This window comes from Egretta garzetta, unplaced genomic scaffold (assembly GCF_000687185.1).
Source record: "Egretta garzetta isolate BGI_Z169 unplaced genomic scaffold, ASM68718v1 scaffold108, whole genome shotgun sequence".
In the NCBI taxonomy this organism is placed as follows: Eukaryota; Metazoa; Chordata; class Aves; order Pelecaniformes; family Ardeidae; genus Egretta; species Egretta garzetta.
The window spans coordinates 5,010,457-5,027,652 of record NW_009260614.1 but is presented as its reverse complement, the minus strand read 5'-3'; the positions used below and the strand labels follow the sequence as shown (position 1 = coordinate 5,027,652).

Below are 17,196 nucleotides of genomic sequence, written 5' to 3'. Positions count from 1 at the left end.
GGCTGTAATGGCAGAGAGGGTCCTGTCGCCACCACACACAACCTGGCCCGCGAATGCATGCCTTTGGGACAGAAGGAAATAAAAGCATCCTTTAGAGCTAGGAGGACATGAATGTTCCTGCCAGTCCTTCACTGTGTGTCAGCCAGAGGATTTATCCAGCTGAAACCATGCTCCCACATCAAAAGAAAAAGTGAATTAGTGTCACCAGAAAGGCAGGTGCCTTTTTAGGGAAAAATCCAATAATGTCCTAAGTGGAGGACTGGGTTAAAAATAAAAGGGAGTCTGCTGTGCCAGAGGAAGAATGAGTGGACTGAGAGATAGGAGAGATTGCACAGGGAAGGAGCTCTCTCTTTCTATAGTGTCATTCATTTTTAATTTGCATTGTTACAGTGTCTGGAAGCACCAGGTGGAAATCAGGACCTTATTGTGCTGCGAATTGTGCGCAAACATAATGATTAAATGTTGCCAGCTCTGCAGAGGTTGAAATATAATTCCTCATCTCTGCAGCATCATTAACCAGCATAATTACTGCAGAATAAGTTTTTCTGCAATTGCTCTTCTGGAATATCTGTGCCACTTGATTTCTTTCAGAGTAACCATGCCTGAGGGGATGAAAAGATGTATGTGTACCAAGTCCAACCTGGGAACCTTCACAGGTAATAATAACTGTTCAGAGGCAGAATCACCACATTTGCATAGACATTCACAAATTATTTGCTTGTGTCTCGGTTTCTGTGAAATGGGAATAGTAACACTGTGCTACTGGCTTGCTCTCTTCATCTGACACTGATGAGCAGACAAGCGTCCTCTGTTAGACCCCTACAGCACTATACTGACAACACCACATACAAGGGCTTGTTAGTGCTGTTTGTAATGATTAGGGATTAGCTGGAGAATATATATTTTTTCTTGTGTGCTTTCTGGCTGAAAGGACTGGAGGCAGTGTTTGATTTGCTGAAGGTTCCTTTTCTATTAGGTAAATAACCATGTAAAAAGCAAAACACAGTTAAACAAGGAAACAGCGTGAAAAGAGGTTGTAGTGAGGTGGGGGTCAGTCCCTTCTCCCAAGTAACAAGTGATAGGATGAGAAGAAATGGCCTCAAGTTGCGCCAGGAGAGGTTTAGATTGGACATTAGGAAAAATTTCTTCACCAAAAGGGTTGTCAAGCACTGGAAGGGGTCGAGTCCCCATCCCTGAAGGTATTTAAAAGCCGGGCAGATGAGGTGCTCAGGGACATGGTTTAGTGGTGGGATGGCAGTGTTGGGTTAATGGTTGGACTTGATCTTAAAGGTCTTTTCCAACCTAAACAATCCTATGATTCTACGATTCTAAGGAGTTTTAAAAAAACAAACCCCAACTCTCAATTGCCACAGCATAAACAGGATGCAACACAGCAAACTGTTGTTGAAGGGGTCTTTGCACAATGACCAAATCCCTTTGGGTTTCTGCAACTTTCAGCTCGCTGCCCAGAGGTCAGAGAGCAGCAGGATATGCTGGCCCACTTTTTACAGCTTCAAATACAGCTGCTTTCTGGCCATGACAGATGCCAAGCACAGGAAATTCTTCCCTGACCTTAAGAGCAAGACAATGTCAAACCAAGAGGAGAGGAGGATGGTGCTGCTGGTCACCCACATCTCCCCGCTGGGACTTGCACTGAAATGTGAGGAGCTGAACTGGCCAGCCCTTCCTCCTCGCTCTCCCACCCCTGAGCACCAGCTCCAGCCTCCCTGCCAAAAGGGGGTACCAAAACAATTGCCACGGGCCTTCCCTGCCTTTTCATACCACAGAGAAGACCAGTGTATATTAAAATTAGACACTTGCTCAGTTTTCTCCAGCCAGCTATTGCTCTTCATGGTACCCACCTGAAAGCCACCAGCCCCAGGGGGCCTCTCATAGAGAAGGAGCTTGTTTGGGTGAAAGAATTAAAATTACAATATCTCATTCTGCTGGTTGCAGAGACAGTTGGTGAATGAAAAGCAAAGAAAAGGATCCCCAAAGGCTGTGTGTTTTAAAAAGCAAGCAAGGAGATAAAAATAAACCCTCCCACAATTTTTAAAGCAGTCTTGGGACTTTTAGGGATCCCAGCTCAGAGGTTTTGAATAGCAACTACAGGGGATCATTTACAAGTAGCATTTTTCCTAATTTCCTATTCTGCTTTTTAATACTTCCTAGGAAAGAATAGGGGCTTTGTATTACAAGCAGCTTGAAAGATTAAGCAGGCAGAAACAACCCCCTGTTCAGTCTGCAGCCTTATTTAAGGTATGACTGGAGATTGGCTGGGTTTAAGTGGGTGAGAAAGGTTACCTGCACACTCACTTCACTGCTGCTAATCTTTGGCAACTGAATTTTCCCCATGCATGAAATGCATGAAATGTATGAAATGGTCTTCCAGTCCCCTCTGCTGGTTGCAGCTTGCTGGAGAGCTGCTCCGTTGCACTAAGAGAGTGACTGTGCAGTGCTGTGCCCCAACGAGAGCTGGAGGAGAGCCCACACTGCATAGGGATGCCACCAGCCCCGTGCCCTCCACACCCGCTAACAAAGCACTAACTGTTCCAGAGACCAGGGACCTTTCCCTCACCTCTGCACCTTTAATACAAGCACCTGGCACCTCCTCTCTTACATGGGCCGGCATCGTGAGAAAGGCAGCCAAATGGATAATCTTAAAAAAACCCCCACCCTTGCCTGTGAAAGCTGAGGCATCCTTTTGAGAGCAAATAATCTCCTCACGGGGAAATGTATGGCTTGAAATGTTTGTTGAGCTTATGGCCAAATATCACCTGCAACCGTTTGCGGCACATGTGGCTATGTCCCTACAAGCCCAGTGCAGCATGTCCGTCCTGCAGGCTCACGCTCTGCACCAGTCAGCGGCGTTGAAGCCACAGGCAGAGCAATCCCTATAGCTTCTTTACTGACTTTCCCACGGCAGCTGACATCCAGTTCTGAACTGACCAAGGCAAAATTTCCTTCAGGGCGTGCAAAATGACATTCAGAGCAAGACTGTGCAGAAAGTCCGTGCTGATGCATCCTGGAGAAGCGAACAGAGCCAGCAGCACAGGGCAGGGGCTGCTCGTAGCGATGGGGGACTTGGGCGTAGCTCATGACGTCCAACTGCACACACTGAGTAGAGCAAATCTTCTAGCAGAGGGGAAGTTTTTTTCCTGGATGCAAAGAGCTGGTTTGTGAGGCTATCGCCGAGGTCGGTTCTGACCCGCTAATGCTGACCGGTGTGGGCAGCAGGAGGCAGAGCTGGCACAGGGTGGCTGTTCTTGATGGCCGGCAGTTTGCCAGCGCTCTCCGCCAGCCAGCCTGTCTGAGGAGGAAACCCAAGTGACAACCCTGATAACAACTCCTGCTTGTGGCCCCAGGCCCAGGGGCCCTGCATGGGAAGGCAGAGCCCAGGGGAGCCTGCATGGGAAGGCAGAGCCCAGGGGAGCCTGCACTGAGCCCATCGCAGAGGCCCCATGCTCCAGACTGATTTACAGGATTGCTTTGCATGCACAAACCTCCCAGTGCCAAAAAGCACTGTGTACCCCGCGCCTCAGGGCAAGCATGGGCTCTGCAAAGGGATGTAGTAGAAAAACTAAAGGTTTATTTTTCTTTTTTTCAATAAAATACATCCTTACAAAATAATAATTTTTCTCCCATGCTGAGGGACTGGGCATGGGTTTTACCAGCTCTCCTTCCCTCCCCATCTCCTCACTTTGGAGCTGTCCAAGGGTGCTGCTGGGGAAGCAGAGGCAGCGATGCTCTCCCCAGGGGGTGCAGGGTGCCCTGGCACAGCCCCAGCACACCAGGCAGGGTGCAGTGGGAGCCCTTGGGAAGTGCCTGCAAAGGTGACAGACCCCAGTGCCCTGCAGCAGGGCTGGTGGAGGGCCCTGAGGGTGCCTTAGAGGCTTCCTGATACCCAACCTGAGTTTAACCCACCCACAGCATCACAGCGTGTCCTACCAGAGGCAGAGCACACGGCCAGCCGGACCCTGCCCTGGATGAGCCGGTGTTGGACACTGCTTCTGCTGGCCTTGGGGCTGGTGCAGGCTGGTGACAGGGGATGACAACCATATTTTAGGAGAGGAGGAGGAAGAGAGTGCAGGTTTGTTGGTCAGGGTGGATTCTGCAAAGAGAGAGAGGTGCACGGTGATTTCTGGTGTCTTGCCCCCCACTGTCCCTCTCCAAGCAATGCTGCCATCAAAGATGCAATGCCAATCCCACATCCTGTACCCAGTGCTGCCCTGAGAGCCTGCCTGCCCTCAGAAATGCCAACCCAAGGTAGGACATTACAGCCCACAGCTCAGATCTCCTCTGTGCCTTCCTGGAGCCCTGCTGCCCTCCTGGATGCCTTAGGATAGCCCCAAGACCCGTAGCCCTCACCCCTGCCAGCTGCATGCTAGTGGGGCTGGGGAAACACCACTCACCTCTCACTGCGTGTTGTCCAGCTCCTTTTCTTTCTTATGCGACTTCGACTGGGGGTTAAATGAGACAAAGCAATCATTCTTTTACACACCTGACCCTTTCTAATGCCAAGGAAAAACATGGTTGAACAGCAACTTGCAACCCTCAATGTATAAGCGTAATTTCAAATGAACTTGAAGGGAGCTGTTCTCACATGCTATGAAAGGCCACAAGACATCCCACGGTCACGGACATATTCTCAGAAAGCATAAAAAGGGACATTTTCCAGTTTGCTAAAGCATTGGTCTGTCTCTGCTTCCCTTAAAGCAATGCAAGTGTCAACAGATACTGGAATATCCGGGGATAAAGGGAGGGAATAAAGCTATTAATAGTGAGTCACACAGAAGACCTCTATAATTTTGGAGGAGATTCATAGATCCCAATCTCTGACAGTCCCAAGGGCTCAGGATTCCCACTAGCTCAGGAAGGTGCCTGGTTGCTCCTCAATATATCCTATAAATGTTGTTTCTGTTACAGCATCTTACCCATGCACACATCCACGCTCACACCCTCAAGAGCCTCTGCAGGGGAGGGACACGTTATTACTTACAGGCTCCTGTTCTGCATATTTGAATTTCTTCTGCTTGTAATAGTCCCGTCCTTGGAGAAAATGCAGCAGGAGCAGGTCGCAGAGGACAGAGGCCTTAAATCAAAGTTGCAGTTAGGGTTGGGGCTACCCTCCCAGCTCACCTTGTGCCACCTTGTACTTCCAGCTTGTTCCAGTTTGCCCCACAGGTTAGGGTCCCTTCTGCTTCAATGCAGACATGGCAGCTGATGAAGCGCGTACAGCCCCCGAAGTGAAGTGGGCTGGGTCAATACTGGGCAATTTAAGTGCTTCCACTTTAGGTATATGCAGAGCACAACACCCTTTGGGTCATGCCAGTGTCTTTTATGACCATAACCAAATAGGATATTGGTTTTGTGTTGCGCGTGAAATACTGCCCATCACCTCCAAAACCCCCTCAATACCGGCTCTAACTTGAAACCACCAAGATATCAAGACATGGCCCCGCCATGAAAGCCTGCTTCCCCTCGCTCAGCAGGGCAGCAGCTCCTGCTAGCAGAATTTTTCAGGAATCTATTTTCCTGAGCTAGCAAGCCAGAAGAGCACCTCTTTTCCCCCTTTTGCCCATCCCCTGCTGCTCAGGGACACTTCCCCATGGATGTCACAGGTGAGGAGATGCCTGAAAGGCAAGCCTCTGTATAGAGGCTGGAAATATCTGAACTTACCACTCCAAAAATACCAATTCCGGAGCCGATTGTAGTCATGGTTGGGATGATGTCAAATTTGCCCGCCTGAATAAAATCAAAGAGCTGACATGTTACAACCCCCCCAGGAAAAAAGAAATGGTGACACAGCTGTAGGTAGGGCTAAGCTGAAGAGTCTTGTAGCAACCGAAACCACAACCACAGCACAGAGAGAAATTAAGCCTATTGGTCAAACAGAAAAATATGGTAGATTTGTTTGAGGCTGACAGAAATTGAAATTATTTGCTTCCTGTATTTAAAATAAATAAATAAATAAATAAATAAGAGAGTATACCCTTTAAATATTCCAGTGGGAACACAACAAGGAAAGCCTTCTCTCCCAGTGGGAAGAAAAAGACAAAATAGAAAAATGCAAGTATTCAGCTTTTGGAAATATCAGTGAAAGATTTTGACTTTCCACAGTCCACACACACACACACAGTCCATCGTGATGTTCTTTGGGACAAAACTACTGATCCAAGGAAACCACTTGCATTGGTTTTCCTGGCCCCATGAGACCCCGGTGCTGTGTTACAGCACTGGTGCCTGCCCGAGGACATGGCACTGCTGTCCCAGGGAGCCAGGGGCAAACCCAGCACCTGGCCACCCTTACCTTGCCATTCACCAAAATGTCGAACCGGATCCCAAACACCTTGTAGAGCGTCCTCTTGTCCATCCCGTCTTCTTTGTAGTATTTGGCATATCTGTCCGATTGGATGGCAAGCATTAATGGCCTGCCAGGGTGTCTAACAGCTCCCTGCAACCCAACAGTGTTGGGATCCTGGTGGGAGCAGGACAGGAGTCTGGGGATGCACTGTCACAGACCTGGTCCTGACCCCCTCTTTAATCGCCCTGAAGAAGCTAGGCTGTTGGCACCTCTCCCCTCTGTGCCTCAGTTTCCCTGCCTGCAAGTTGGAGCTAAAGCTCCTGCTTGTGCTGATACCTGGTGAGCCCAAGTGCTACGTGACAGCAGATATTAGTGCAGCACTAGTGGCAGCCTCACACAGAGCAGCAGCTCATGCCTAAATGTTGTGCTGTGGCTGAATGCTCTGAATTATGGGAACACATGAGATGACCTTGCACCATCTGCAGTCCTTCAAGGGGCTTCCCAAGAGCTCAGCTTAGCAGGAGAGTCTGCAAGGGTGAGGAGATGTACAGGGAAAGGCAATGGGGTAATTTGGAGGCCAAGGGATGGGTTATCACTTTTCTCATGCCATTCTAAAGAGAGCACTGCTGTCTGGCACTGCAAAGGTAGTGAGTATTTTGGAGAATGGTCCCTGGTCTTCTACCATCCCTTGAGTGCTGTGGGATCCCAAAAGATGTCACCTCTGAATTCTGCCTGGAGAATTAAGAGGGTCTCCTTACCTGAAGTTGAAGCCTGGTGAAACGTTACTGTCATCATTGTAAAGGCCATGGAACTGGTAAACGGGTTTGCAGTACCGGATGGGCCAATCGAGGTCACAGTTCCAGTCTATGGTGATCCCTACCACTCCACCCTGCAGCCGAGAGAGGAGTCATGAGGTTACTCCACTCAGCCCAACCTCCTCAGACCTAGCCCACGTGCAGAAAATCCTCCTCTCCTCATATGTGGCCTTTCTCAACACTACAAGGTGCCCTCGCTCTCCAGGGTGCACAGACCCCACTGCTGTCTCAGCCCTCCTGGGCAGCCTTCATGCCCTATACATCACCCTATGCAGAGGCACTTACCTCTGCCTAAAATGCTGGATACACAACTAAATTCATGCCCTCTTGTTCCTGGTCAGCATTCCATGCCCAAAGCATGGTCCTGAGAAACAGTGCCCACTGCAGATCCCTCGGGGTCCTAGTGGCATAGCCTTTCCTTGCCCGATTTTACCCAGATTTGCCTTGCCCTGTGGCTTCGCCCTGCCATCAAACCATTAATATCACTGGGAAAATCAAAGGCAATTTAACAAGGTTGTAGCATGAAAAGAACCCATGAAAATTGGGAGAAAACATCCTCTAAGAGGAGTTGTGCCTGTGAAGGAAAAGAAAGTGGGGAAGAGTCTGAATTATCCAATAATTAGGGTGGGAAATGACCTCTGGAAGTCCCTGGTCCAACCTGTTGCTCTAAGAGGAGGTTTTTCTGCTAGGAGATGAAGCAGCCCCTCCTGAGCTCGGTCTAGGTTGCAACTAGCTGTGCCCCAGAGGCTCGTTCTTTTGCACTTTTGATATATGCAAGCCTCTGCTTTTATTTAATGCCTGGCAAAGTTAGCTTAAGGCTCTGGCAGTGCAGAAATAGCAGATATGTTTGCGTACCACCCTGAGAAGCATTGGGCAAAGCTGCATTTCTGAGCCTGGGGAGAGGCTGCAGTTTGCATTGATTGGTGTTTGACCATCCAGCTCAGGCTTCTGAGCATAATTGGGTGGGATTTGGCCACGCAGCTCTAGTCATTCATTGCACAAATTAAAACAAACTGAACCCTGGATTTATTGCCAGCAGGTCAAATCTCATCAATCTTAGAGGGCAGTTTCCAAGAAAGACTTAAATATTAGGCCATGCCCAAGGAGATTAATAATCTTTAAGAGTTAATTCTGACACCGCCTTGCAAGTCCTTGGGAAAACAGATCCCTTGTGTCTCAACAGCTCGGGGACGACTGTTCTGTTGGTGTCCCCCTCCCCATGTCAGCAAGAAACATCATTGGAAATTGAAGTACCTTAACAGCCAGGAAGGTAAAATTCTGACCCGATTCCTTCACGATGTATCCCAGGTCAAACACGGGGCATAAGGAATCAGTGACTTTGTGATAGGTGCATTTCTTGAGGTACTGCTTGGTAACACTCTCAACCAAGTTGCGCCTGTGAAGCAAAAGAGAGCAGGAAAGAGTCTGAATAGCCCAACAATTAGGGTGGGAAAGGACCTCTGGAAGTCCCTGGTCCAATCTGTTGCTCAAAGCCAGGTAACTTCAAAGCTCAGACCTTATTGCTCTCTACAACCACCTGAAAGGAGGGTGCAGTGAGGTGGGGGTTGGTCTCTCCTCCCAGGTAACGGGTGATAGGATGAGGGGAAATGGCCTTAAGTTCTGCCAGGGGAGGTTTAGGTTGGACATTGGGAAAAATTTCTTCACTGAAAGGGTTCTCAAGCATTGGAAAGGGCTGCCCAGGGAAGGGGTTGAGTCCCCATACCTGGAGGTATGGGGTAAAAGCTGGGCAGACAGTGTGCTTAGGGACAGGGTTTAGTGGTGGACTTGGCAGAGCTAGGTTAACTGTTGGACTTGATGGTCTTTGAGGTCTTTTCCAACCTAAACGATTCTATGATTCGCCCTCCTCCCCCACATGCTCAACAGACTCTGCACATGGAGAGTGGGCCCTTCCCTCCAGTTTCTCCCACCCCATCAGTGACTCCTGCACCCTGAACCTCCTCTTGTAGGGTTTGCCGTTTTCTCTCCTGCAAATGGTCTCCACCTCTGCTTTGGGTTTGCTGCTTTGCCTGCTGCCCACACCCATTTCTTCAGCACACCTCTGCCTGTCCTCACCTTTTCTAGAAACCTCCTCTCTCATTCCTCAGCTTTGCAAACCCTCCCGTGGCCTCCACCATCCCTTTCAGCTGCCTCTCCCATTCACATATCAGCTCGTCCATGGGTTCTGCCAGGCAATGCTCCATGCACCAACAGTTTTCATCTAGGACAGCTCCTGGAAAGCATATCCCACAGCTTTTACATTTAGCTGGATTTTGCCATCTCCTTCAGAAAGTGTAAGAAGGGAAGGACAACGTCCTGCCTTCCACATTGCTCTGCTCTTTTGCCTAAAAATTGTCCTTCTGTGAAGCCTCCCTGACCCAGATGGTTTTGTAAGCCTTGTGCCTTGGTCAACCCTGTCCCATCATTTATGCTCAGCAGTTAATTAGCAGCAGCGATCAAAGGCAGGAAGTTTCCCCATGACCCCAGCCAGCCCCGGCTCAGCCCCTGCAACAGCAGCCAGCCTGGCTGCCCTCACCTCCCAGGACCCGCTGGGATCATCGCATCCCTCCTCCTGCCCACCCTCGCTCAGGTTCCTGCCTCTCCTTGCTGCTGGTGGGGGATCCCTGCTCCCCGCCACCTCTCGGGGTGCAGCTCAAGGCCAGCTTGAGACTTTGCCAAGTGTGCCGGCTGCCAGGGCATTTAACCTTGGCTGCGGTGCAGGGACACGATCAGCTTAGAGAGAGGAATCCGCCATCTTCAGAACAAATAACTTCTGTTAATTTGTTCCAAATCAGATATATAACCAGTGTCATCACAAATCCTCTTACGTGCGCACCTTCAGCTGGCGGCACCGTTTCCAGCACTGCCAGGAAGGGAGCGACCCTACAACCCGCTGCAGAAAAAAAGTGGGAATCATGACAGTAAGAGAGGCCTCTGCTCATGTTGGGGCAGCAAGCTCGTCCTGGCTGCTCACCCCCCTCTGAGGCATTTAGTATTTTACTGTTATCTTCAAGGAGGAAAAGGGAGAAAAAAAAAAAAGAAGAATCAGAGAAACTTTATTGTAGTGTGATTTATATGAGGGTAACTCAGGGGACATTAATTCCAGAAACCTTCTTTCCTGTAATCACAGCTACCGGCTGAGGTGGGACAGATTTGGGAGGGAGATGTCTCAGCTCCTATCAGCCAACCTGGTGATCGGCGTGGCAGTTAGAGCAGGTCTGGGCTCACTGGTGAGGGACAGCGTCCTCTCTATCAAATGTCCAGCTACAGCCATGCTTTCCCCTTAGGGACACAGCTGGGTGAACCAAGCAGAAGCTGTCCACCCAAACCTCCTCTTACCTGGACACCTTGAACTTGGGGAAGGTGATGCTGTTCTTGATGAACAAGGTGAACTTCTCTGCTTCTGACAACAAGGCAGGGCTGAAAAACACAAGTGTTGGCATGTGTCCATCACTTGGCTCTCCGGCCTCTAGAGAAAGCCCTATTTGGTGGAGATTCACCCAAACTGGGACAAGCAGGACCCAGGAAAACTGATGATCTCATCCCTGCCCTTTCTAAATGAAAGATCCCAACAAGGTTCAGAAAAGCCCCAAGGAAGGAGTGAAGCACTTGTTGGAGGACAGAGATGGAGTTAGGTGCTGGCATTTCAGTTAAGAAACCCCAAAAACACAGCAAGGTGGCTGGAGGAGAGGTCAAGGGCCCTGGGTGCTTCCCTGGGCTCCTTGGCAAACCCACAGCTGCCCCTGCAGCCCCCCTGTGAGGAGGGGAGGCAAGGAGGAACAAGACTTTGCAGCTACCAGGAGGTGCTTCACAGTGGCCCATGGAGGCTGGAGGTAGAGAACATCTCATGGTCAGAGCCTGACTTTACTCTGAAGGCAAACAGGATAGATGGGGGCTGCTGGTCCATGCATGGAGCACCCAGCAGAGATGGGGTGAGCTACCAGCAAGGTGAGGAGCAAACCATGTCAGGAGAGGCACAACCCCCCTGGGGACACCAGGCAGCGTGTACAGCCATGGAGTCTGCATTGACCCAGGCTGTCCTGGGAGCAACCCAAACCCCGGCTTGCTCTGCCCTACAGCAAGTGCTGCTGGTGCAGCTGGGGCAGGACCAGGGTGGAAAAGGGAGCAATGATATCATTGCTTACTTGGGAACATGGTCATCAACTTCAACGGGGCACCAGCCAAAGATCTCGCACGTCTTCACAGAGCTGTTGAAATGCATACACTTGCCTGTCATGAGCCCTGTGGGGAAGAGAGACGGCTGCTCGCACCCCCGTGCACTGGGACATCCCAGCCCCACACGGGGATGGATAGCATCTGGTTGGAGTTTCAGCCCTGCCACAGACATCGAAGGCACAAAATGCTCAGGGCTTTGGTGCCCCTTTATAAGAAGGGTAATTAATTGTGGCCTCTCTGCTTGGGGCAGCGGCTTCTCTTGCACTATTGTACAGGAGAGCAACTGGGCATTTTTCTTGCTAAGACACACCTCAGAAAACACCTTTCTAACCTCAGCCATTGGAAAGATAGCAGTTTGGGGAAAATGTTTTAGTATTGATTAACCTCTTGTTGGGAGGGCTTTTTACAGCTCAGATTTCTTTTGGAAATGGAAAGCAGGACCAGCTCAGGTGGGACCCTCACCTGGGAGGTCAGAGGCTTTTCCCAAACCCCATCAGCCGGTGGTCCAAAGCAGATCCCCCTGCCAGACACCCCAGCCCTGCGGCTTCACCAGAGCACGCTGTGCTCAGTGTGTCTCACCAGAAACACCGGTGCCGGAGCCTCGGGGCCCCGTGCCGTACCTTGTCCCTGGCGGCTGTATTTCCCTTTGCTGCAGTCGCTGTCCCGTGAGCAGAGCCCGGCATCCGGCAGCTGTTTGGAGAAAGCAGGCAGCCACCTCTCAGCACCACATACGGCGGCTGCGCTCCCTCTGTCCCTCCTGCCCCACCACACAGCGTTTTCCCCGGGGAAAATGCCGCTCGGCTACAGCCAGAGCCTTGTCCATACACCGCTTCCCAACTAAGGATGTCCAGATTAAGCAGGAAAAAAGGGCGATTTTTTTTAAACTCCAGGCAGATGCTTTTATTCAAGCCTCAAGCCTGCTCTGCTTGATCATCTCAAAAAGAAGAAAATTGAAGTGGATGCTGGCTGTTCTTCAGCAGAATAAAAGCCTTCATATAGCACTCACAAGTCAGGAACAATAATATGGGGCCAGGCTCAAGCTTTCACCAAACCTTTCAGTGTCAGGAAAACTTCCCCAGTGCCACCACACAACCCCCCTAAATTACAGAAGCTGGGACCGCTGAAAGAAGCCAGTGCATTTACCTCTGGGCAGGTTCCTTGTTTCTGTCCAGGGGTGACAATGAAGTTGGTCATCACCACAAACGAGCTGTCCCCCTGCGGAGACACAGCCAACGAGCTCACAGCTGGCACAGCATTTTCTGATGGAGCCTCTGCAAGGAGCCTCTCCCTGGGGCAAGGGGTAGGGCACCCAAACCACCAGGGCACGTCCAGGCAGACAGCATCTTTCTCCCTAACTTTGGGTCCTCCACCCTCCTCCACAGCAGCTCGGGGAGCTGGTGGCAGCCCTGGGGAGTTGCAGTGCTGCCAGCCCCTAGGACACTGGAGGACCCCCCCGCTCTGCTTCCCGAGATGCTCATCTGGAGGCACCGGAGGAGCCTTGATCCTTTTGGAGGCAGCCTCAAACATGCCCCATCAAACACAGTGGGTCCCAAGCACCGAATGCTTCCCAGAGGTGAGGTGTGGGTGGAGGTTTGTGGCAGGAGCAACCTGCTTTCCACCACAGGGACACCATGTCATGGTTAGCCCCATGGAAAGCCAAGGAGCCCACCTGCGCCCCAGCGCATGGGTAAAAACAGCGGTCAAGACAAAAACAGGGGTCAAGACAAAAGCAACACCCCCAAGCTCACCCGCTCTGCCTCCTTACCTGGGGTGGGAAAACATAATCCACCACATCCCAGATATGAGGGCCTATGACACTCTCATTGGTCAGCGTCAGGCCTTTCAGCTTCACCGAAACCGAGCTGACGATGCTGTCCTGAGACTGGTAGCCCTTCTCGTAGAGGAAGACCCACCTGGATGGGGAAAGATGGTGGGGTGAGCATGGCCATCAGCACTCATCCACAGGAGCCCTGAGTCCCAGCACAACACTGTGGACCAGGGCTTCTTCTACCAAGTCTCCCCTGGGGGTTTATTTGCCAAATTTCCTCCAGCTGAGCTCTCCCACCCTTTGCCCCAGGCATGCAGTAGCTGCTGGACCTGACTGCCACGGTGGGATGATTTATTTTGGGGACTGGGACACATTGTGTGGCTGAGGGTATGTGAAGGCACGTGGAGCAGGGTGGCCATCAGCCACTTAGGATTAAAGCATACGGCGAGTTTGCAGCTTGCTGGGCTTGGCAACCCATCTGCACCCTACCGATCCACTTCATAGGCACTCTCCAAAAATCAATGCCTCCAGAGCCGAGACAGGGTAAGTCTGGACATGGCTCGTGTCCAGGGCCACCGTTCCCCATCCAGCAAAGAGAACTGTGGAGCCATGGCCCTGGTGCAGGGCTGGGGACAACTGCTGTGGCTGGCATGGGGCTCTCCCTGTGTTTCCCAGCCCATCGTGCAGCCATTAGCGCCGGCTCCTGACACTATTTAATCTATGGCATAAACAAGCTGACGCTGGATTAACTCTGACTCTGGGAGACTATAAACATGGGTGAGCAACCATTTTGGGTAGCGCTCCCAGCTGCATGGAGCGTTCCCGGTGCTAAAAAAGGAGCGATCTGGTTTTTGTCCCCGCCGCTGCAGCACAGGCCCCACTGGCCACGACAGAGGCAGCGAGCTGCCCATGGGACATCCGGGGATGCCAGCCCAGCGTGTCAGCCTGTCCTTGGGCACCCGACTGGTGGGCACAGCGGAAAATGGGGGAACCCCAGGTGCTGCCTGGAGGTCTGCCCCATGGGTGCTAGACCTTATGGGGACCTCTTGGGGACGGTGCTTTTTTGGTTTGCAGTCCCACTGGCATCCTGGGACAGGGGATGGCATCTGCCGCACTACCTGGGGATGGGAGCAGAAATGCAGCACTGCCGCCACCCCTGCTGGGACCCTCAGCTCCAAGCTCCTCCTCCAAGGCAGAGGGACATACTGGGTTACACTGGTTATACTGGGCATCTTCCCTGATGGCCTCGGGGCTGCGGGAGGCTGTGAGCTGGGCAGCACCCTGGTGGAGTGTTTCCCTAAATCTGCCTTTGCCACCTCAACCCTCCCTGGCAGAGGTGGCTGCGGGCACACAGGGCTGGGCACCCTGCTGTGACACAGCCTCCCCATGGCAGGGCAGGATGAGGCCCCTACCCTGCCACTGAGCTGTGGTCAAAGCAAACAAGGCGCCACTTCCCCATCAAGCTGTAAATGCTGCATCCAGCCCTGCCCAGGTGGTAGAAGTCCCCTGGTGTCACTGCCTGCTGTGGCAGAGTCACCAAGCCCTCTTCCCTTGCCGGCCCCAGCCCGTGGCTCAGCCCGCAGCCTCCTCGCATGCAAGGTTTTGAGGAAACAAAAGCCAGAAAGCGATGTCCAGCTGGGGAGCGCCCGGCATCGCCTGGCCAGCAGCGATACCACCTTATCTCAACGTATCAGCAGAATGAAGAGCTGCTCCCCGAGGGTAATGCCGGGTGTCGGTGGGGTCAGCCCCACGTCCCTCCTCTGCACTGCTGGCAATGCCACGCAACCCTCCAGCACAGCCATGCGTCAGCATGCATCCCCATGAGCATCCCACGCCTGCTGCCCAGGGGGACCAAAGCTGGGGTAACTAACTAAATAAATACCTGCCTGCCAAACTTGCTCTCAAAGAAGAGAAAATCTCAAGCATCGTGGCTCAATGCAGCGAGCGGCAGTGCTGCAGGCACGAGGGGATGCCTGTGGGGCTATGGGCAGCTGCACTCACAGGCAGCCCCTTGCTAATGGAGCCTGACCCCACCGAGGCAGCAAAAATGTAAGAATTACAGCAACTTCATATGCCAACCTCCTCCCCTCTGCCCCCAGCTGTCCCCCCCCAAGCTGGGTCTCTTTTTGCTCCCTCCCGGCCCTATTTTAGCTGGGTTGCTTAAGCCGTGTTTCCTTAGGAAGTCCCGCTCTGAGCAACTGTCTCTGCCCCATCCACAGGAACAGCTGCCCCTGCTGGGTTTGCTGCAGCCTGGGGGTTTCATGGGTTCAGCCTTTAGGGGAGCCAGTGCTGCTCCCAGTAACACCAGTCTGGGCCAGTGCAAAACCCTTTGCAGCAAAGCATCCTTGAGACCTTGGCTTCAAAGCAGTTTGAGATGAGGCTTAACCTTGTGAGCCAAAGCACTGGTGAGCAGGGTGGGAGCGATGTGGGGGTCCCACGGGGACCTCCTGGAAAGCTTTCCCACTTTCCAGGGGGTCTGTGCTAAAAGCTGGGATGGGCACCACTGCTCCCCACAGCTACTCACTCCTACTGAGCCTAGGGAGCTCCTGCCTCTCCTTTGGGCTGCACTAGGCACCCTGTGCCCCCCAAATATCTTTTTTTTCCAATTCATGGCCAGATACCCCCTCGCCCTGCAAACCTCCTGCTGTGGGGCCCTTCCTGGTGGGATGCCGCTCTCTCTTTCAAGGGCAGCAGCAGCCATGGGGACATAGCAAAAATTTTTATCAACCATCTCATCCCATAGCACAGCACATTGTCCCACACCGAGGGGACAGGGACCAAATCGCTGCGGCAGGAGCAGGAGTCCCAGGGCACCCAAGGACACACATCCTCGCACGGCTCCGAGCCAGCCTGCTCCACTTGCTGCCTTTTTAAAGCAGTTGCTCTTGCACGGTGGCTGCTCTCAGGGCTGCCTCCTACAAGCAAAGCAAACCAGGGATTTGGAGCGAGGCTCTGTCCCAGCCCCAGCCGCTGGGCTGGCCCAGCCTCCCCAGTGGGGTGGTGGATGGGGAGATTTATGGTCCTGTCTTGAGCCGCTTGGGTCTCACAAATCACCACGCTGGCCCCAGCTGCCTCTTAGTTAATATAAATGAAAATAAAAATAACAACAGATTCTCAGGCCACCATCCAGCATCCTGAGTGGGATTTGGATGTGACTCAGGGAGGAAACGGGGCCCCGGCACACAGAGTGGGGCCGGGCAGGGATGAGCCTCCAGCCCGCACACACAACCGCTTCTGGGGAGGATGAGGGAAGCAGGCGGCCGTCTGGAAGACCCATGGTGGGACACTGGGCAGCACAGGAGTGGCCATGGCTGAGGGGATGCGATGCCATCAGCTATAACCCCCCCGCATTGGAATATAGGAGACATATGAGCCCCTTCATCTCCATTGCTCTTTAACCTGGCAGAAAAACATTAATTTGGGGGAAAGCAGGCGCCAAGGGAGCCTTACCCGATGATGTACGCCAGGACGATGAGCTGGATCAGCCGGAAGGTCAGTCCTACCTTCTTGTTCCTCACCAGCACCATCCTGGGGGTGTCATACTCGAAGAGGAAGGAGGACAACTTCTCCATGCATTTCTGCCCCATGGCTGCACCAGGGCCCTGCCACAGCCTCCCACTGGCCCCACTGCTCGCCACACTGTGGGTCGGGCCGTGCCTGATGCCGCTCGTGCAACTCCTCTGTTTACAGAGAGGAGGAAAAAAAAGAAAAGAAAAAATAATAAAAAGGCTATCAGTGTGGCTCTGTACACATCTGGGCTGTTGGGTTTCCTCCTCTGCGCAGGGACGGGTTTTCCTCTTCCTATAAGCTCTGGGCTAGAAGCAGCTGGTGCCCTACATGGTCCGGGGGTGGGACGGGGTGCGGGAGGGTGCAGGGCCACCCTGCTGCTGAGCCCACGTGCCCCTGGGACAGAACCGCCCGCCCGTGGGGGATGCACCCTCGCCAGGGCAGGGGCCCTCCCTGGGGCTGCGGGCAGGGCTGGGGGCGAGCAGGGATCACAAGGCATCCCAGGGGACAACATTGGGATGGGGAGGTGGTGGGGGTCCTGGGAGAGGATTTTAGGAATGGGGGCTGGGGTATCATCTTTCCTGCCGCTGCAGCCACCTCAGGCTGTGGGTGTCCCGTCCTTGTCCCTA

The 17,196-nt window shown here is 52.6% G+C and overlaps 1 protein-coding gene across 1 annotated transcript; it reads right to left on the bottom strand.

Moving 5' to 3' along the window:
- Positions 1-3,862: 3,862 nt before the first annotated feature.
- On the bottom strand, positions 3,863-16,765 carry P2RX1 (purinergic receptor P2X 1). Its single transcript, XM_009644989.2, has 13 exons — positions 16,511-16,765; positions 13,058-13,205; positions 12,436-12,507; positions 11,913-11,982; positions 11,262-11,358; positions 10,456-10,536; positions 8,374-8,515; positions 7,063-7,193; positions 6,311-6,401; positions 5,680-5,745; positions 5,000-5,092; positions 4,413-4,460; positions 3,863-4,111 (listed from the first exon to the last, which is right to left on the bottom strand). Exons 1-12 carry the CDS (start codon positions 16,645-16,647, stop codon positions 4,416-4,418), a joined length of 1,173 nt encoding a protein of 390 aa, XP_009643284.1. The 5' UTR covers positions 16,648-16,765; the 3' UTR covers positions 3,863-4,111; positions 4,413-4,415.
- Between the last annotated feature and the right edge of the window lie 431 nt (positions 16,766-17,196).